This window comes from Populus trichocarpa, chromosome 15 (assembly GCF_000002775.5).
Source record: "Populus trichocarpa isolate Nisqually-1 chromosome 15, P.trichocarpa_v4.1, whole genome shotgun sequence".
NCBI classification, from domain to species: domain Eukaryota; kingdom Viridiplantae; phylum Streptophyta; class Magnoliopsida; order Malpighiales; family Salicaceae; genus Populus; species Populus trichocarpa.
The window spans coordinates 542,600-564,615 of NC_037299.2; the positions used below are offsets into that span (position 1 = coordinate 542,600).

The window sequence follows — 22,016 nt, forward strand, 5'->3', positions numbered from 1 at the left end:
AATTGTCTCTTGATAGGTGTTGATCTTGTTTTATTTAGTATTATTTTATTAAGAAAAGGTTTTTCTCATCAATCTTTCCATCTTATCTACTTTATTTTTTTCTATTTAAAAAAAATCGGAAAAATCATGAAATGGAAAAAAGATTAAGTTATAAATGGATTTTAAAACATAAATATTAAATAAATAATTTCTAAAACAATGAGAACCATTTAATTAGTATGCTAAACTGTAGGGACTATGTATAATTAAATTAAAGCCTGCCTCTACTGCTATGAAACCGGACTGGTCATCCCTGTCTTGAACCAGTTCAAGTTTAGGGCATTGCAACGCGTTTCTTTAAAATTAATTTTTTTTATATATTTTTAGATTGTTTTGATGTACTGATGTTAAAAATAATTTTTTAAAAATAAAAAATATTATTTTAATATATTTTTAAATAAAAAAATATTTTAAACTACAACTACTACAACCTCATCGCATTCTCAGTTAAAAACAACATAAGAAATCCTCCCAGCCTGGCCTACGTAACATGCAAGGTGACACAGATCTAGTTGAATAGGAGGAACCATGTAAGATGATTGTTTTAGAACCCAGCCTCACCTGCCTAGCGGGTTAACTTATGATCTATAACAATGTAAAAACAAGGTTAACTCGTTACTAAACCGCTAAGAAAAACCCAATTAATACCCTATCAAAATCAGTTGATACTAGTTGGATGCCCGCATTACGGGCTCATTTTTTATTTTTATAAAAACAACTATACAAATTTATAATATAATTTTTTTTAATATTAATAATAATTTTTTTTAAAATTTATTAATTATTTTATTAATAATATTAATTATAATAAAAATAATAATATTTATAACACAAATAATACTATTTTTTAAATTAAAGTCTGCCTTGTGTAGTGGAGCCGCCCGAGCGCCAGGTGGTGCTCAGGTTTGCCCCGCGTAAGAGCCGGGCAGCCTAAGCACCAGGTGCCCGCTCCATATGGTTTGCGGCCCCACCAAAACTTGTGCTGATCATTTTCTTCCTCAACCAACTATTCTATGTCAAATGCACCCCAGTAAAAAACAATCTCATTCCTCTCTTGCTTCCTTTGCAAATTTTTATGTCAAAGATTGGGTTGTCATTACACTGCTCCAATCCACGATATTTTGTGTTTATGTAAACAGTAACGGGAGCACTATCATTTTTAGTATATTTTGTAATTGTAATAGTAATTTTATTTTATAAAAATGATATTATTTTTATTTTTTTATAAAATAAAAAAATAGAGCCTCCCTCCCGGACTTGCCTGAGTTTAAAAAGTTAAAAACTATGAAGACCCAGCTATTATTATTATTATTATACACGTCTACGGCAGCAGCTACACAGAACAGAAAAAAAATTCCCCTCCTCCCCTCTTTCTTGTCTTCACTTCTACGGTTCTACCTTCAGTTACCACTCTGCTTCTGCTGTTCTTCTTCTTCATATTCCACTACTACCGAGCAGTGACCTTCAATTTAAGCTTGGATTGCGTTTAATTTCTGGCAAGTTAACTTCTCCTTTCTTCTTCTCTCCACAGGTTTCGAAACACTGTTTTTACTCATTGATTTTTAGGTTTTCTGTTGAAGGCTTAAGGCCTTATTTTACTGATGATCTGATACTATTTGGTCCATGTAATCTCTACATTTCGTTTTTTCTCTATTGAATTGAGTGACATGAGGAAGTTTAGGGTTTTGGTTTAATGACAGGTTCACAAAATTTAGGGTTTTGGTTTAAAAATATTTCTTATGTTTAGATTAAAAAAATAAGCAATCCAGTAGTTTCTGTGTGTGGAAAACATTTATATACATATATACATATATGTATATGTAATTTGACTGAATGACAGCCATGACCATGTATCTAGTTCTGTTGGCATCCTTGGTTACTGTTTTGTTAGTTAAGAGAATTGTTTTAGGCATGGATTTAGCCAAATAATTTCCAAAACCCTTAATTTGTGGCCATGATGGTCCCACATTATCACTTGATTACAAATTGGAATTGTTAATTTACTAGCAAAATCAAGTATCTATGTTGCAAGTTAACGCGTAGATGCATGAGTAGGCTATATTACAACAACTAAATTGCGTTGATAAAAAAAGAAAAAAAATCCCATAGAATGGTTGCTCAAATTTTTATGTAGTGCATGTGGAACTTTTCTTTTAATTACAACAACTTTTGTATTAAATTAGATTCATTGAAGGAAAAAAAAGAGTCCTGAAGAGAGTTGTGATGAGATGAGGGAAGACAAAAGCACATTCCATCAGCTGAGGCTTGTGATTTGACACGAGACTCTATGCTTGAAACTTGCCCTCTTGGAGTGTTGTTGCTATATGAAAAGCAAAGCAAATCTAGCAACTTATATAGAATTAGAACATATTTTAACTTCTATTTGCCTAACAATCTAATCAATTGTGATAATTTCAATTTTTCATTTATTTTTCCTATTTTTTTAAAGTGTTGAAAATTATTTTTTTAAAAATTTGGGTGGGTTATTTGAATATTTAGGTATTAGAGCTACAATAGTCACTAGCCTTTAATTCTTGTTTTTTTCCTTGGCATTAAAGGGTGCCTAAACCCAACAATGAAGAATGTAAAGAACTCAAAGTATACAAACCAGTTTGAGCCACTTTCCGGTTCAGTTCTAAATGTAAAAAAAAAGTCGGATTTTTTTTTTAATCCTCAGATGAAGTTGAACTTAGTGGTTTTCTGTTCTATTCATATATAATAATTTTTTCTGTTTTGATTTTTCTAGTTTTTCTTAGAGTGACAATGGGCGATGATAATCTGAAGACATGGGTATCAGATAAGCTAATGTCATTGCTTGGATATTCACAGGCAACTGTGGTTCAGTACATTATTGGAATTTGTGAGTTTGAATTAGTGGTTTTTTGTTCAATTCATAGTGTGTAACTATTTCTCTTTTGATTTTTCTACTTTATAATTTCTCTTGCTCCCTCTGTATTTTTTTTTAGCTAAACAAGCTAGTTCTTCAGCTGATGTGCTTAGTAAACTTGAGGCTTTTGGGTTTCCATCATCGACCGAAACCCAATCTTTTGCTCTAGAAATCTTTGCTAAAGTTCCCCGTAAAGCATCTGGTGGTTTAAATGTGAGTTTTTCCCTGTTTCTTTTTGTTTCTTTTTAATTTGGGAATTATGATTATTCTCTGTTATAGTTGGCCGCTTTTTTGGTTTGCTTGCCATTATTCTGTTTGTTAAATGAATAAGGCTTTTGATTTCTGTTGCCCTAGCTTTATCAAAAACAAGAAAGGGAAGCTGCTGTGTTGGCAAGGAAGCAGAAGACTTATCAACTTTTGGATGCTGATGACGATGACGATGACGAGGATGATGATGCTGGTGGTATTGATAATAAGTCTTTGATTGCCACTACATCTGATAGGCACAAGAAACGGTTTAGGAAGAAGATTGAGAGTGAAGAGGATGAGGACGATGAGGTAGAGTGTTTATATTCTTACTGCCAGAACTCTTTTTTTTTGTTCATTACGGTAAGCTGCTTGTCAATGTCAGTTCTGATGGCATTTTTTTTGTTTTGACCAAATGCAATGCTGCAGGTGGTCAAACAAGTGGAAGAAGCAAGACAGGTTAAAAGACGGACTTCCTCATATGAAGAAGATGATGATGATTCTGAGGTATGCCTTTGTTGTTCAAATGCCTTGTATTAATTTGATCCCTTTCCTCGTAATTTATTTTCTTGCTATTTAGTGAAGAGATTCTTATCAAGCATTGCTGGGGTGTTGCTTACCTTGATTATTATAGATTTTACTAATAGTTCATAAACCTGTTGTAAAATGATTTATTCACAGTATTTTGCTTAGCTCACTGGTTTTTTTAGCAGTTTTTACTATTTGAGTTTAAATATGGCTTGTATATCTTGTGTTGTGTGTAGGCGGAGCAAGAGAGACTGCGTGATCAGAGAGAGAGGGAACAATTAGAGAGAAATATTAGAGAACGTGATGCTGCAGGGACTCGTAAGGTACACATCTGCATCTAATCATCTATCTTGCTGTCTTGCTAATTTATGCTGTTGCTTTTGGGATCTGTTATGATCTTTTATTTTATTTCTGTGCTCTGCCATTGTTTGAAGTATGACACCTTCTGAAGCTAATGCATGCTCTTGCAAGGTCAATTTTTTAGTATTGAATGTAAATCTCACAAATATGTTCTTGCAAACATTCACGGTGCTTGTTTCTTACTGATGGTCTTGTCTGGTCTTATTATAACAGCTAACAGAGCCAAAGTTGAAAAAGAAGGACGAAGGTATAAAATCTCGAGTGCTTATGTTTACATACCCACATGCATAAAAGTTCTCTAACAATGCTTTTTTTCATGGGATCTCATCTTGCTTATCATGCAACAGAAGAGGCAGTTCGAAGATCAAATGCTTTGGAGAAAAATGAGCTTGACACTTTGAGGTTCGTATTTGATTATCTGCTGCTCCTTGTTTAATGACAGGGTAGCGTTGCTGATCATTCTTCTTCCTTGGCATTGATTCAGAAAGGTGTCACGACAAGAATATCTAAAGAAAAGGGAACAAAAGAAACTGGAAGAAATCAGGTATTGCATAATCACACATGGGATATTGCTATCACCTTGCTTTAGTTGTCTTGCTTACTGGTGTTTTTAGCCTTAATAACATGATAACCTTGCTGATGGTAGACACTGTTAAATAATCTTGAACTTCAGGCTGAATATCATAAATTGCATATAATATCTACTTTTATGTTTTTCTTCTCTTTCCCTGTTTTTTCTTCAATTATCCATATCCTTTTCAGAGATGACATTGAGGATGAACAATACCTCTTTGATGGTGTGAAGCTCACGGAAGCCGAATATCGTGAACTAAGGTAATAAATCCAATTCATTGTCTGCGATGTATCCATACTCTTTCACAAAATTTCCTCCTTTATCTTCACCTGCAAAATTGTTTATACCCATATGATAAAAACAGTAACAGGTTATTAATTGGTCATTGCGATAGCAACTGTTCTAGAGTGCGTGTTCTAGATATTGAAGACAAATACCACATGCAATACTTTTCAACTTGTTTGCTGATCACAAAGCCCTTTGATTCTGAGTGTATCGTGTATCTCTTCATGTTAGTGGTTTGTGGACTAGATATTGCTGTTAGGTGCTAGTGTAGCCAAACAGTGGTCTTACGTAATTGTTTAGTCATGCTATGGCTTTATATAATTGGTACCCCTTGTCACCTTAGTTGAATATCTCTTTTGGGTGGCTCTTTTATGCCTTCACTAATGTGGCCATGGTGCAAAAAATAATGTGGTGCAATGACTTGGACTGCTTCATATCTTTTTATTTTGGTTCAGGTCATGTCTTATGAGGATTGTGGTCCTTTTGTTTTGTACTTGGACATCTGGAGAACATACTTAAACTTGTAGCCATCAAGTTATTTCTCTAGTTTCTAGGTAAAAGAATACAATCTTTCATATGCATTTTGTAGTATTTGCTCAAAGCTGCCCCAAGCTCAAAATATCATTCTCCTATAATGGCGTCTGGACATATTTTTATACTCGGTAATGTTGGGTAGTTCAGTTACCAGATATTGACTACTATTAAGCACTATGAATGCTTTATTTTAACAGATACAAGAAGGAAATTTATGAGCTTGTGAAAAAGAGGTCAGAGGACGTTGAGGACACGAATGAGGTAATTTACCATTTTTTTATGGTTCTATTTAATTTTGTTATCTTGATTGAGTTATTTTATGTTGCGGTAATTATTTCAGAAGACGATTCTTAGCTCTTTTGCATTTTCCTTGCATAATTATATACTTGAATTTAGATCGGGCTTTTAGTTTTTATGTAGTATTTTCACTCATATTTGTGATTGTTAAATATTATCAGTTTGCAGCCTTAGGAGTTCTAATTTGTACAGTTTTGGTGTGCATGGGTGTACCCTTTCTTGTGTTCCTGGCAATGTAATTTATACATATACAACAAAATACTTCAATCCTAAACTAGTTGGGGTCAGCTAGATGGATCCTTTCGCGTCATTTCACACAATCATATGCCAAATCTACCCAATGCAATGTATATATCAAAAAATTTATTCTGCTCCTAACCACTCCAATATAACCTTCATGTTTTTCTGAAGTTACTGGTGTTCTCATGGGACAATCTGGAACTTGTATGTTAATAAAATCTTGGAGTTCTCTCTCACATGTATATAAGTGTTCACACATGGAAGCACTCATGCACGCCCTTGCCCACTCTGCCACCACCGATGCTAATAAAATGTCATATTTTTTAGACTTGTTTCATTAATTGTGTAGTTGTCATAATTTTTAATTAGTTATATTAATGAGTAGTGAACATATTGTTAAATAGTAACACACTTCCCCTTGCACTGACAAAGGTGGTTGGATTCTTCCATTCCTCTATTCTGACACGTAGTGGTCAATATTCTGTTGGCATTCCCAAGTAAACATGTTTTAGATGCTCTTGAATAAACTCTAGTGTGCTTGCTTATTTAGGATACTTTCTACAAGGTATGTTCAATCAGAGCTTGTACTTTTGCACTACACTATGTTCAAAAGTGGAAAGATGTAACAATTTCCTTTGTTTAGGTATTCAGACGAGGAGAGAAGTGAAGGGAGGGGATCAGAAAATTTAGTTGTAACTTCTTTCCAGATCCAGCTTTTAGTTTCTCTCTAGAAGTAGAGAGATAGATGAGAAGTTTTTGATTTTGCAATTTGATTTTTGAATTTAATCACATATGGAATCACTTGGTTACACTATTGTTAAACCTTTAAATTCCCCTTCTCATCATATTGTCCTCTTTAAGGTATTCAAATTCAAATTGGCTGAGACTTTAGAAGGCAAATTCATTCTACATATCTTTCTCTGTGACACCTGAAATTGCTGGAGACCTTCTAAGCAGTTTTCATGACAAAAAAGAAAAACGATCGAAAAGATGCATGCCATCTATATGCTGTTTGTATACATTTTTTTTTCTAGTCACTATATGTCATTGTTGCTTGCTAACTCTTGATGTGCCATCCAACATTCTTTCTGGAGTGCAGTACAGGATGCCAGAAGCATATGATGAAGAAGGAGGCGTTAATCAGGAGAAGAGATTTTCTGTGGCCTTGCAGCGTTACAGGTCAGTTTGAAAGGAAGCATCTGGTGATTGAAATCACCAAAATTGTTCTGCAGAACATGAACCACATTTTGTTAGAAATGGAAAATTTTAGTATTCACAAGTAGCATATTTTGCTTTAGACTGGAGTGGTTTGTTCTGACGTTAAACCATTTCATACTGTTTGTTTGCTGTAGGGATGGCAGCGCTGGAGATAAAATGAACCCATTTGCTGAACAGGAAGCTTGGGAAGATCATCAAATTCGTAATGGAATATTACATAAAATTACATTCAACCAAACACATCATGTTTTACTCTCCAAATTCCGTTCATTTTTTTGGATGTACTGATATTCTTCACTCACCATTTTGCAGAAAAAGCAACATTGAAATATGGTTCTAAAAATAAAAAGCAAATATCTGATGATTATCAGTAAGTTAAAACATCACTTCACCATTACAATATCGACAAAATTTCCATCCCAATGTTTTTTTTTTGTCTTGTTTTAATTTCTAATCAGACATCTCCATTTCTCATTTTGGTTTCTTATTTGTTTTCCTCTTTTAAGTTAAACAAATTTATATTGAGGTATTTTGATGCTTTGCTTGTTTCATGAACTTGCAGTTAATTAGTATTTTTAAATGTGTTTAGGTTTGTGTTTGAGGACCAGATTGAGTTTATCAAGGCAACGGTTGTGGAGGGTGACAAGGTATATCTTATTTTTCCTTTTCTTTTAAATCTCAAGTGATCATTCAATTTTCTGCTGCAATTCTCTTATCCTTGCTTTTTTTTTTTTGACATGCAGTTTGATGATGAGCTGGCCACTGAGTCACTTGATGAGTCCAATGCAAAATCAGCTTTAGAGAAGCTTCAGGTGTGCTGAAGCAAGATCTTTAATTACCGCACCTAAATACCATGGTTTACAAGTGACAACAGATTGATAGGTTAATAAGGGGAAATAGGTTATAGGTGGGGATTTGGATATGTTTAGCTTAAGGCTGTGCTTGAGAGAAGTAAATAAACAAGGAACTAAGGATAAAGTAGTTTAAAAAAAAGGAAGAAATCAAACCTAGCATCCCACCGGGGTTTCTAGAAATCACTCCTAGGAATTCTTAAGCATCACACCTAAGATAAGAACATCACGCACCTAACCTTGAAGGCAGAAAATCTCAATTTCATTCACTCAAAAACCCATCCAACCAATATTTTTAGGCTAATAAGGAGGTGCCTTAAGTAGGTGATTAAGGAGGTGCACCATAACTGGTGCTGGTTGGCAGGTTTGTTAATGCTGAAGAAGTTGACTGGGCAACTATCAAAAATCACAAAATTACCCCTGACAAACAAAAATTACAAACTGCCCCTCTCAGTTAGAACCCCCAAAATATGCTATATTAAATAGTAAAACAGTCTAGGTTAGCTCCAATTATGGCAAGCCAATGGACATGCTTGTAGCGTTTTCCCCCTACGATAAACTTTCCAGGTGCTATTTGCATCATGTGTTGTATTTTCGAATTTTTTTTTGGCTAATGGGGTCTGCTTTCTTTCTTCTTCTTCTTCATCTTCTTCTTCTTTGGAAGTAATTCTGCTACTAAAAACAAAGGACATTTTGAGGTTGGTGAATAAATTTATTGAATAGTATAACAATGTGTAATACTATCTCAGCAGGAAAGCTATGGTAGCAATGAGCCAAGTGATGAAACTGATGATAGAAATTGGTCTTAATTGATTGGGTTGAAAAAGTTTTGATTGGAATATATGGAATTTGAGTGTTGTGGTTCACTTGAATTTATTTATAAAGCAAACTGTAATCACATATATAGGTTATTTATTTTTCAAGTTCAAGTCATGAAAATAAGAACAAGATTGTACATTTCCTTGATTAGAGTTTTGGCTCTTATTATTCCCATTCCCATATGATTCTTGCACTCCCTGTTTTATGTCAGATCTTTTTCCCAAAAAGTTTCTTCCCTTGCTTTAAAAATCCTGTTCCTATATGAGGAGATTTGATTTGCAAATCATAATCAAGTTTATGATTTGATTAATCTGATGTTTGGAATTGTAATTTGCAATCACAACGAAACTAATACTAACAATCCTCTGAGGAATGAAATAAGGAATGTGGACATAGCATTAAAATAGCTCCCAGAAAGTAAAGCTTCAATGAATATGAGTCAGGCTGTGATGATCATTTTGCAATGCATAAAAGACCATTTATTGTTTTGTAAATGCATGATCTGATGTGTTTTCTTTTCTCACTCGACATTGCAGTCTTCTAGGATTTTCTGAGTAACAAACGCCTGCAGTGGTTGTGGGAACATTTGCATGTCTAGTAGTCTACCAGAAAACATGTGATTTACTGTTATGCTGTTAACTATCACCTGCATTTTTTATTCTTTCAGGAAGATAGAAAAACCTTGCCTATCTATCCATATCGAGAAGAACTGCTCAAAGCTATCAATGATCATCAGGTATTTTCTTGCAACATTTAATGCTTTTGCTAATTGGTCCCTCCTTGTCGCTGATGGTTATTTTTTGCTCATATGTAAACTATAGTCTTTGTTACATGAACTTGCCTCATTCCCTAGAGTTCCACTTGTTCTGAAATGAGATCATGTGGGCTAAGTTGTGTTTCATGCTATCAAGAATGGCTGCCTGTTTCCCTGTGTCCATTAATGAAAATAGGATAAGAAAAATGGCAAAGGTTAAAGTACTATTGAAACGATAATGTTTGCCTGATTTGGCATTATTGGAGTTTACACCTTTTTGGGACAGGTTTTTAGCTGTAAAGATAATTGCCTGAGGTCAGAAGACCAAGAAATCATAGTAAAACAAAGTTCTGGCTCAGCAGCAACAGCTGACATATTCAACCCTGTTTTGAACCATAGCTAGGAAAGGTTGGTTAGGGTAGGAAAGAAAGCAATTTTTCCTGTATCTTTGAAGTTTGGATACAATTTCTTTGTTTTGAAAAACTTAAAATTATGATTTCGATATGTATTTTCTAATTGCTACATTACACTGATTTTTATTTATCACAAGAGGCCTATTCTTGTATTTCTTTTTTCCATCCTAAAGCATCATATATATTTTCTTGTGATTGGAGGGATAAAATAATTAAGAGTGGCAAAGTTACTAGAACACGGTTATAAAAAACCTTTAATGAAAGAACACTTTCAAAGAATTGCACACTACCATTGCATGCTACCAAAACCACTCAGATTTTGGATTAGGCCTAGTTTGCTAGGGTAGATATTATTTGGTTATTTTTTCTCTAGTATTTTCCTCTCAAGTGAAGTCTTTCTTGCTTTTCATTGATGGTAGTAATCTCTCGTCTTAGCAGAAGGGGAAAGGTGTTTTACTTGAGCTATCCATACTAACAAAGAGAGAGGCAGCTCTTGTCTCTCAAAAGGCTCTTATTACACTCCTCCTGCCCTAGCCAAAAAATTGTAAGAGGTAGAAAGGCAAGAATTTTACTCTTATCTTGTTTACACTGTACACCTCACAAAGCCTTCACAACTTCAACCAACCTTGCATCCCAAACAGATCCCCGCTACAGAGAAGACATCCACATCAATTTCGTGCTCGAAATGAAATGAACAAGCAAGCAGCGAACTGATTCAAAAGCATTCTTACAGAGTAATCAACAATTGGCCAAGATAATTGTAAACCCCCAGTCAAAAACAGATAAATCTGGGTTAAATAAATAGGGTAAATAGATAAATCTGGGTTAAATAGGGTAACTATTAATTGAAAAATGATAAATTAGGGAGAAAATCTTATGAATTGGGACGAACATTTCCGGGAGATTAATTTAAAATTTAGAGAAGCTAAAGTAATAAAATAGCATGCGAAATATTATTTAACGATAAATCGTGAAAACTCCCTGACCAGGTAAAAATAATAATTTGAAGGAGGAAATTTTGTAAATTGGGTGATATTATGTGTAAAGTAGAAGGAAATGTCAAATAAATCAATGCATGATCCTTTGCGCAAGAAACGTTGAATTTTAGTATAATCCCCGCACACAATCGCGCTATTGGGACTAAAAGTGGTAAGAAACTCGGAGAAAATTTTTATGATAATTATGAATAGGGCAAGTTTTAACCCAAGGTAAAACATTATGTCTTAAGACCTCACGTAAAATTTCAGCCCGATCCAACAGTCGTATTAGGAGATATGTTCAATATTGTAAAACTGGACAGTTGAAAACTTGACGTCAAAAATGTGAATTTCACATACCATATAATTTACTTAAATCATCTTGGGTCTTAGACTAATTCTTTGGAGATCTCTATTCATAATTATCATAAAATTTTTCTTTGAGTTTCTTACCACTTTCAGTCCCAATAGCGCGATTGTACGCGAGGATTAACATTATACTCAGACACGATGATTAGAAATATAAAAGTTACATGGAAATTTCAGGTCGTTACAATAATCCCCTGGGAAGTGCATTCGTCTTCCTAGTAGCTTCTAAGAAGACATGCACATCAATTTTGTGCTTGAAATGAAATGAATGCAAGCAGCGAACTGATTCCAAAGCACTCATACATCTTAATCATCAACTGGCCAAGATAATCACCTGGGAAGTGCATTTGCCTTCCTAGTAGCTTACCAATTGAAAGTTGCTTCTAGCAGTGACCAAGACTTTCCTCAATAGGAAGAAAATGCACTTCTCGGGGATTCGCTTGACCATGTCTTTCCTAACTAGTATTGGATCAAATGACTTAAAATTAAAGCATCTCTCTTTGGACCTCAAAATTCTTTCCTGTCCCCTCTATCCAGTAGTTTAAGCATATAAATGCTTTCATCTAATTTCTGAACAGTGTTCAGTCATACGATTTATAATTTGTTATTAGATGGGACATCTCCAGCCACTGTGCCTGAGTCTGTAGCATGGCATTTACTTACTACTTGCATGTGCATGACTGGATGTAGACGCTCAATTCATGTTTTTTTAATAATATTTTATAATCTCTTTTGCAGGTTATTATCATAGTGGGAGAAACTGGTTCAGGGAAGACCACACAGATACCACAGTATCTTCATGAAGCTGGTTACACCAAGCATGGGAAGGTATAATCTTGTTCCTTCATATGCATTTGCCATTGTAGATGCTACTTGTCATTTTTCTATTGTTCCAGTTGTTACCCTCTAGTAAATTATTACTTGTCAAAAATTCGAGTAGCATTTTCTTGTCATATTTTCGGTACAAATGGACATGCATGCAAAATTTTCTTGTTACAGTATTGGGTTTTTGGGAATCAACAACTGATGCAATTATTGCAACTTGCTCTGTTATTATGTTGATATTCTTTTTGTGGTATAATTTTCAATTATTTGCCTAAAGTTGTAGTTAAATTCCATAATTTCTTGTTTTAACTGAATCTTAATTCTAGTGATTTAAGAAGAGAGTCAAAACAGGAATGACCTCGAACACCAATGTAACATGCATTTGTATTTACACACAACTAGACATGCCTTTAACACTGATTCTTTTAGATAACAGATATAACATTGAAACAACAATTAGTGTCACCAATAGGGCAATGGCCCAGTACATTGGATGCGTGCATCCCCTACTCCCATAGGGTCATCTGTGATCCAAGAAAAATGATTGGGAATGGCCCTAGTTTTGTCCCTTATATATATTTATCTCGAAAGTCAATTATGCCTTGTGTTCTTAATGTTGACAATTACATCCAAAGAAACTATTGGGACTGGGTGATGTTGTGGTGTTTTTATTGTTCCTTAATTCTACTTGACAATGACTTGCAACATGGAAAATGATGTGCTAAGATAGGCAAAATTAAAAGTGTGCCAGATTACTTTAAGAGATAACCAAAGGTTTTGCCTAAATGATTTGAGAAAGCTGGTGTCAACATGTTTGGCATTTTTGTGAATATCAACCTTTTTTTGTTGCTTCTTACAGGTTGGTTGTACACAGCCAAGGCGAGTTGCTGCCATGAGTGTTGCTGCTAGAGTTTCTCAAGAAATGGGTGTCAAACTTGGGCATGAGGTGTGTGGCATCTGTTATTACTCCCGGTCCCTTTTTTTTTTTACTCATGTTTTTGTTTATTTTACCGAGTGTAGGTTTATATGCGTTCTCACATCATGCACTGTATGATGTTATATTCACTGTCACTTGGATTGCTGTTGGTAGAATTGGGGGCTCACATGCTTATACATTTTAGGATTGAAGAATTTATGCTACACTAACCCTCAGACATGTGCAATATGCATGGTCTGTTGTACCTTTTAACATCCTAATCTTTAGGGTCTTTTACTAAACTAAAACAGTATGGTAAAAGTTTTGAGAATATAGCATAGGATAGAGAAGTTTTGGGAAAATAGCACACTTTCACATAACCGTTAATGCGAATCGCGGTTTTATTAATGAAACGCTACTAGGAATAGCGGTCCTGTTGCATTCCCTGCTAATGTTCCATGCCCGAAGGGGCTTGGTGTTGATGGAGTGATAACACTGAAAGAACCATTTGAGACTTTGATACCAATTTATTTATACCATGTAAGTGCTTTCACTCTCATACTTCCAAGAGGAAGGTGCGGCCATTTTCCAATACTGCCAAGAGGAAGGTACTGCCATATTCCAATCACATTTAGAAACATCTGAAGTTGAGAAGTTTCAACCTCTGGTCTCAGTGAAAGTTTGGTGTGTTTTTTTTATTTTAAAAAAACCTTATTCGGGTATTACTGCTCCTATAATTGCATATTTAGCTGCTTCATAAATGGTGCATCATTTTCACAGCATACATCCTAATGGAAGAGAGATCAAATCATATTCATTTCAAGAAGTCCTTTAATTCAAACTAAGTTCATATTACTTGTTATTCCACAAAGATGGGGCCAGGGTGTAGTGCCTTTTTTCTTTATTTAATCTCAAAGCACCACATTGGATTGCTAGACTACACATAAAACGCAAGCCTTGAAAATGATAAAGGCTTATGTTGGCTGCTTCAAAAGCTATAAAAATGGCAGTACCAGCTGAAGTGGGGGGAGCTCTAGCTGCGTCATATGGTGTGTCTACTCTAATCACTTTCGGCAATGTATCAACAATGAATGTCCTAGTCACGCTCATGTGTGCATGTGTATGTGTTATCTTTATCAACACTTGCCAACTCTTCTATCTTATTCAATTCTTTCTGTACGTGTTCTAGTTACAGTCATCATAGCAAACCTTGCCGTGCATTCGCTCAATAGCCTTTTGAGCTTCCTCCTCAGTCTCGCATCGAATGATATTAAAACCGTTATTCAGAATAATGGTTTTGATTTAAACCATGATTCAGAATAGCGGTTGTGTTAAAACCATGATTCTGAATAACGGTTTTGTTTAAAACCATGATTCAGAATAACAGTTGTGTTAAATTATGCTATTTTCCCAATATTTTTTTTAAACGGTGTCATTCCTCTAAAATTTTATCCTAAATGTGTTATTTTTCAAAAAAGTTCTAATTTTTAATATATGAATGATAATAAAAAAAGAATTTGATTAACATATAATATCAATTTCCTAAGTTCTTCCTGTATATGCAAATAAATTCTTCGAACCTAACTACAGAGTCTTAGAAATATTTAAACGAATGAAGAAAAGGATTACAAATACAAATTAAAGTTCTGTGCCTTTTAAGTGGTCAAATATATTGGATTTGTGTTTGATTTGGAAAGGGAGGTACATATTATGTAACCCATGGATTTTTTTTGTTTGGGTAAATATGAGATAGGAAGAAAAGGCAAAAAGATTGCAAATGCAGTCAAAGGCTGGCTATCTGAATTATATTGCTATAAAAGAATGAAGTCTTTTATATCGAATACCAAAACATCTTTGTTACAGCTGTGGCAGCCCTTAAATACTAAGCAAAACCCTAAATAAAAGAAATTCTATCCCTTCAAAATAACTAAATCTCAGCTGTCAAACTAACATGATAACTAATACATAAATGAACTAGTAAAGGAAAAACTGTAATTATGTGAAAGATGCTAAGTGCACTAAAATACCATGCTGCAATAACTTATCGAAATTAAACTACTATATAGGATCTGCTCCTATATCAAAATGACTTAAACCTAAATCATGCAGTTGGCTTTGAAGGCACGTTGCAATGATCATTGGTTGGACAGTAAATAAAGACAGAATGTTCACGAACAAATTAAAAGAGAGTGACTTGTTTTTGTGAAATCTAGCTATTATTATGGCTTAAGATGTGCTCATATTATTATTTGAGATTTTTATTATCACCGACTTAATAGGACTCGAAACTCCCAGCATTTAAGACAAGGAAAGCTTAATTTGTGGAAGTATGTTAGAAATGGTAATAACCTACTATTAAATAACATTTAACAGTAAATGGTTTTCATTTTATCTTCAGGTTGGCTACTCCATTCGTTTTGAAGATTGCACATCAGATAAGACTGTTTTGAAATATATGACTGATGGAATGCTCTTGCGTGAATTTCTTGGCGAACCAGATCTGGCAGGCTACAGGTGAGCTATGTCTCATTGCCTTATTTTTGGTTTTGATTTGGTCGGTTCCACTGGCTTACTAAAGCGTTTTTTATTTTATTTCAAATTAGTGTTGTGATGGTGGATGAGGCACATGAAAGAACTTTGTCAACTGACATACTGTTTGGATTGGTAAAGGCAAGTAGATTCTTTCAACTTCATAGCTATAATTCATTTATATATATTTATGGATGTATAAAACCATGACTATATGTATATTCAACCTGATAGAAAGAAGGTACAGATTCTTTTGCTCATTCAATACATTAATGCATAATTTATTTTACTGCCAGTAATCCATGAATATATTCTAGCAATGTCAGATCTGTAGGAACAGTATCACCACATTAGGATTACATCTGTAGGAACAATTTTACCAACATTAGGATTACTTATTTTTGTACATGTACCGGTTAAACTCTTGATCATTACCTGATTGTTCAACCATCCATGTTTCTATGTGATAGGATATAGCCCGTTTTCGACCAGATTTAAAGTTGCTTATTTCAAGTGCAACACTTGATGCTGAGAAATTTAGTGATTACTTTGATTCTGCTCCAATTTTCAAAATTCCTGGGAGGAGGTTTCCTGTTGAGATACACTATACAAAAGCCCCGGAAGCTGATTACTTAGATGCAGCTGTTGTAACTGTACTTCAAATCCATGTGACACAGCCGCCTGGAGATATTTTAATATTTCTCACTGGTCAGGAGGAAATAGAGACAGCTGAGGAGATTATGAGGCATAGGACAAGGGGTTTGGGTACAAAAATTGCGGAACTTATTATTTGCCCTATATATGCTAACTTACCCACAGAGCTCCAAGCTAAAATATTTGAGCCCACTCCTGAAGGAGCACGGAAGGTAGTCCTTGCAACAAATATTGCAGAAACATCCTTAACAATTGATGGGATCAAGTATGTCATAGATCCAGGTTTTTGCAAGATGAAATCATACAACCCTAGGACTGGGATGGAATCTTTGCTGGTCACACCCATTTCAAAAGCATCAGCAATGCAGCGTGCTGGCCGGTCTGGACGAACTGGTCCAGGAAAGTGTTTTCGGTTGTATACTGCTTACAATTATCTTCATGACCTGGAAGATAATACAATACCAGAAATACAAAGAACTAATCTGGCCAATGTTGTGCTCACTTTGAAGAGTCTTGGAATCCATGACCTAATAAATTTTGATTTTATGGATCCTCCACCTTCAGAGGCATTACTTAAGGCTCTGGAACTGCTCTTTGCACTAAGTGCACTAAATAAACTTGGTGAGTTGACCAAAGTTGGTAGAAGAATGGCTGAGTTCCCCCTTGATCCCATGCTGTCTAAAATGATTGTTGCTTCTGACAAGTGCAAATGCTCAGATGAGATAATTTCTATTGCTGCCATGCTTTCTGTTGGAAATTCAATCTTCTATCGTCCAAAGGACAAACAAGTTCATGCTGACAATGCCAGAATGAATTTCCACACTGGAAACGTGGGGGACCATATTGCTCTTCTCAAGGTTAGTTACATATGTAACACGCCAGGAATGGATTCAAATGCATATAATTATATGTATACATGCATATGCACACACCTGGTCTCCTGCAATTACATGCTGTACTAATATAGGCACAATGGTTTGTACATCTCACACTTATTTATGCATGTACACTTGGTAGAGATGCTTATCAATCTCAATCACTCTCTCCCCCGCCCCCTTTCTCCCTGTTTGTTATTCATTTGTTAGTTAAAACAAGGTTACTTGGGAAATTAAAAAGCAGAAGGCTAATTTTCGTCAAAAGGAAAAAAAAGAAGAAAAGCAAAAGACTAGTAGGTTCAATCAAAATTTTTAGTGGCTAATGGTTCATCTTTTGAATTCTTTTTTAAGAAAGTATTTTATTTTGTACTCTTCAAAATACCCTTTCAAATGTGAAATATACATTTATCATTTATTGTTAATTGTCCTACCTTTTGGAAGAGAACTTATTAGACCGAGCTTAATTTCTTCATTTTTTTCTTTTCCTAGTAAATTCTTCAAGAGCTTGTTGTATACTTTTCGTCACTGTTAACTCACAGTTCTCCAAAACAAATACCATATGATGCAAAATGTGAACGAGATCTTCATCACACATCAACTACCCCCCCCCCCCCCCCCCCCCCCCAAAGGTACACGAGTTGAAGAATTCTAAAATTTTAAAATGCAATAAATAATGCAAGCTGAAAATCTAATAAAAAAAAATAAGAAATAAAGGTTTAGATCTATGAGTTCCCTTAAAAAAAGTAAAAGCACACATGGAATATAACTTTTTTGGATAAATAATTCAAATATGAACTTATTGGTCAATGAAAATGTTGATAGAACTTATTGGCCTTTTACTTCCTAAAACTGAACTGGTAATTTTCCCAGTTTACTTTAGAGTGGATATGCAATATATTGCTCTGATTTTGATAGATTTTTATGTTACATTTTCAGAAATTATGATATGAATTGCATTATCATTGTGGTTTTCCCTTTTTTTTTATGAACTACATTTCAATTACTCATTTTACTTGATTCAAGGTGTCCAGAATGGTTGCCTCACCATGTTTGTTGCTGATGTTTTTAGGTGTATAGTTCTTGGAAGGAAACTAATTATTCGACACAATGGTGTTATGAAAATTATATTCAGGTATGGCTCAATATTTTAGAATCGCATATTGTCATCTAAATTCCTGATTCTTTGTGCTATGTTACCCACTGTGAGTGTTCAAAATAGACATGAGTCCAAGTTTCGTGTTAATTGAAATTCCAACTGTTGAGGCCTCTGATCCATAAAATGGGTGCAGGGTGTAGGTTCCAAAATAGTCCTTTTTCTCCCCCGGTTCTGGATAAATAGTTCTTTGCATGCTGGTATATCAGCACACTTGAGCCCTTTTAGTAAAACCGAACATGAAGTTTTTCAAGCAGCACAATATGCACATGGCATCTGGAGATCTGACTTGAATTTCAAATAGATTGCTCCCATCGTAATTGAAAAACTAAATATAGCCTCCAAAGCCAATTCTCATAAAAGTCTGATCTCTGACCACTGCCAGCATGTGGCTAAGTTATTCGTGGCAGTATAATGATAACTCTTATTTTAATTTTGATCCCCCCCCTCTCTCCCGCTCGCTCTCTCTCTCTCTCTCTCACACACACACAACCTTTTATCACTTTAAACCTTTTAACTTGGCATAAAGAATTGTTTGTGAGTTTAGAACTAAGAAAATGCCTAGAACTCAGTAATGAACAATTCAGCATGATGGCAGGAAGTTTGTTTGATTGATATCCCCCCCTCTTCAAGTTTGAAAATTTAACTTCCTACCCATGCTGGAGTCCAAAATGTGGGCTAATTTCTTCACTTGTTTAGTGTTGTGTGAATTTTGTTGACTTGGAAAGCCAAGCAGTTCTTCCAGCTGCATTGCTGCTGTTATAGATTTAGTTTATAATTTAAGCTCCACACTCTTGGTACCATAGACATGAAGATAATCTTCAATATTGTGTGGCCTCACCTCGGGATTATGACACTGATTGATGCTGGCCATCACAATATGAGTGGTTACAGATTTTTATTTTGTTCATGTTAATATATTTTTAACCATAGATTTTTATTTTTACAGATTTTTACTCATGGTAGACTTGAAGTGTATATATTTTAAACTGCAAATTTGACAATATAGTTCATCTGACACTCAGCTTAGCCCTTCAATTTTCTTTTTAGCGATATCTGATCTGTAGTACCTTGTTACCCATGGTATCAGGTAAGGAGTATGAAGCGAGCCAGGGATGTACGAGACCAGTTGGAGGGCCTTTTGGAGAGGGTTGAAATTGAGCTATCATCCAACCCCAATGATTTAGATGCAATAAAGAAGTCCATAACTTCTGGTAAATTTACTAGCAATAACTATTACTATTTATTTGGAGTCAAAATACTCATGTGATCTTCAGTATTTAATTCAACTCTAATTGTCCATTCTAGGTTTTTTCCCCCATTCTGCTAGGCTACAGAAGAATGGATCCTACAAAACTGTGAAACATTCACAGACGGTTCACATTCATCCCAGCTCAGGGTTGTCGCAGGTGAGATGTGTTTTGGCTCTGTTTGGCCTTGCTATTATGCATATTAGTGTGCAGCTTTTGTCTAGCTTTTATAAGTAGAAGTGTTTGGTAAAGAGCTTGCTTTTTGAAAAGGCAAGCATATATCTCAGAAAAGCAGGTAAAAGATGCTTATGAGAGAACATCACCTTCTCCTGCTTCTATTATAATCAACTAAGAGGGCTGCTTTGCTTATAGGCACGCTAAACAGGCCCTTTGTCATTAATGATTCTTTGTGATTGTCTAGGATGGCATATCAACATCTTCAAAATAGATATTGTCCCTGGTTTCTGTATTATACTTGAAATGAGTTTGAAGTAAACCGCCGTGGCTTTTTATTTTCTTAACCTCAGGATGACATCTTCCATTGAAAAGATTTGTATACTATCTAGGTAGGGAATTTGCTATGGGTGATTCTGGTTTTTATCTGGTGTGGTTGCTGCAAATAATTTTGGAATGCCTAGTTTGCATAAACACTAGGCATAAGCATATATAGACCAGGATGGTTGTTGAACCGAGACCAATTTTGGGATTAGGCATATAATGACTATGGAAACTGTTTATAAATTCACAGATGTTGACATTTCTTTGTTTCCTGATCTATCTGGATTTTAAGTTGTCGAAGGAACCTAAATGCTTGAGCTAAACTTTTGCACATCGTTAGAAGGCTTTAACCTGTGTTAAATAGGGAAATTTCCTTTTCGTCATCTTCGCTCATCAGTTGGGCATGTAGGCTATAAGTAATACTTGTTAAAGATTTTTTCCTTCAAGATAATATTGTTCCAATAAAAATTATATAGGAGTCAAGTACATATCAGGCTGCATTTGTTATTTCAACTCATACAAATCCCATTATCCAAGTAGTGTTTTCTTGTGTGTTTATATATTTTATTTATTTCAATGCAGGTGCTCCCAAGATGGGTTATATACCACGAGTTGGTTCTTACTACTAAGGAGTACATGAGGCAGGCAAGTTTTACTCATCTCAAACACACAATTCAGATATTACTCCCATCAACAAGGCCTTCACTTGGAAATTGGAATATGTTTTGGGTTATAGCTGAAATTTGGAACACGAATTGCAGGTAACGGAACTAAAGCCAGACTGGCTGGTAGAAATAGCTCCCCATTATTACCAGATGAAGGATGTTGAAGATCGTATGCTCTCTTTCTCCCTTTATCTCTCTGTATATTTGCGTGCATGCTTGCGTGTATTACTGAAAGGCCTGAATATTATTGCTGTTCAAGCTTGCAATGACGACACAGCTTATAAGCCAATACCAGTCAAGTATAAACAACATAGTAACAGATAAGATGAGCGTCCACGAATGCCAAGTATAAATAGCTTACCCTTGCTGGAAAGTGATTGCCTTCTGCATGTTATTGAATGGCCAGATTTGGCCAACAATGATTTGTCGTCTTGAGTGGGCTTAGATTGGAATTCTTGCTTCCATTTGAGAATTTAAAATGGGAACTCTTTCTGAATATCTTGTAGAGAGTAAGAACATGATGCATGCAAATTAGATGAAAAAAGCTTGTTCTACGTGCATGCATCTATCATTAGGACGGTTGAAATCTTGCTATTAGCTTTGCAATGATGGCAATCCACAATTGTTTTAATTTATCGTACCGAAGAAGTGCTTCCTTGTGATATGACATTGAGCTACATTGTGTTTAGTGATATTTGGTTTTATGTTTGGCAGCGGGGTCGAAGAAAATGCCACGAGGGCAGGGACGAGCATCATCGCAGCAGCTGGGTTCATAAGATACGAAGAGTATACGGGAGCTTGCAGCTGGGTTCATAAGATATGAGGAGTATACGGGAGCTTGTCAGGGGCCCTAGAGTTATTTGTGGTCTAGGAATACAAGACGTAGATACAATTTTGCAGACAATTTGACATCGTATGTAGGGATAGTAATTTCATCTGAACCAATAGATACTGACCTGAAATTTGGATAGTTACCATAATCAATGATTAATGAATATCCCAACCTTACTCTGACCCGAGATATATACATTTGTATTATGTATATATAGAACATTTATGGAGAAGGCAATTGCTTTCAGGCAAGTTATGTATCATGTCAATATTGTAATTAAAATACGGATTCAAATATAACACTTGTGATTTTGAAAATCATGGATTATACAAGTCATCACAAAAACAACGAGTTATATAAACCATACAAGTTCTTATTGACCAAATTGTTACATTTTGGATAAACTAATTAATCAATTCAACAAATTC

The 22,016-nt window shown here is 35.0% G+C and overlaps 1 protein-coding gene across 1 annotated transcript; it reads left to right on the forward strand.

The window, feature by feature from the left end:
- The first annotated feature begins 1,340 nt into the window (after positions 1-1,340).
- Positions 1,341-21,905, forward strand: LOC18105486 (pre-mRNA-splicing factor ATP-dependent RNA helicase DEAH1). Its single transcript, XM_006374031.3, has 28 exons — positions 1,341-1,535; positions 2,786-2,899; positions 3,006-3,139; positions 3,281-3,484; positions 3,602-3,679; positions 3,937-4,023; positions 4,274-4,307; positions 4,408-4,462; positions 4,545-4,604; positions 4,823-4,894; positions 5,651-5,714; positions 7,090-7,169; positions 7,343-7,410; positions 7,521-7,578; positions 7,798-7,855; positions 7,952-8,020; positions 9,546-9,614; positions 12,130-12,219; positions 13,076-13,162; positions 15,531-15,646; positions 15,736-15,802; positions 16,132-17,172; positions 18,260-18,322; positions 19,434-19,557; positions 19,652-19,752; positions 20,674-20,736; positions 20,853-20,925; positions 21,471-21,905. Exons 2-28 carry the CDS (start codon positions 2,803-2,805, stop codon positions 21,530-21,532), a joined length of 3,174 nt encoding a protein of 1,057 aa, XP_006374093.1. The 5' UTR covers positions 1,341-1,535; positions 2,786-2,802; the 3' UTR covers positions 21,533-21,905.
- The last annotated feature ends 111 nt before the right edge of the window (positions 21,906-22,016 follow it).

Excerpts from the sequence above, each read along its gene's own strand:
- LOC18105486 (XM_006374031.3), top strand. The coding sequence starts at position 2,803 with ATGGGCGATGATAATCTGAAGACATGGGTATCAGATAAGCTAATGTCA. Across the intron at positions 5,715-7,089 it reads ACGTTGAGGACACGAATGAG|TACAGGATGCCAGAAGCATA; the intron begins GTAATTTACCAT and ends TCTGGAGTGCAG. Across the intron at positions 18,323-19,433 it reads GTTATGAAAATTATATTCAG|GTAAGGAGTATGAAGCGAGC; the intron begins GTATGGCTCAAT and ends CCATGGTATCAG.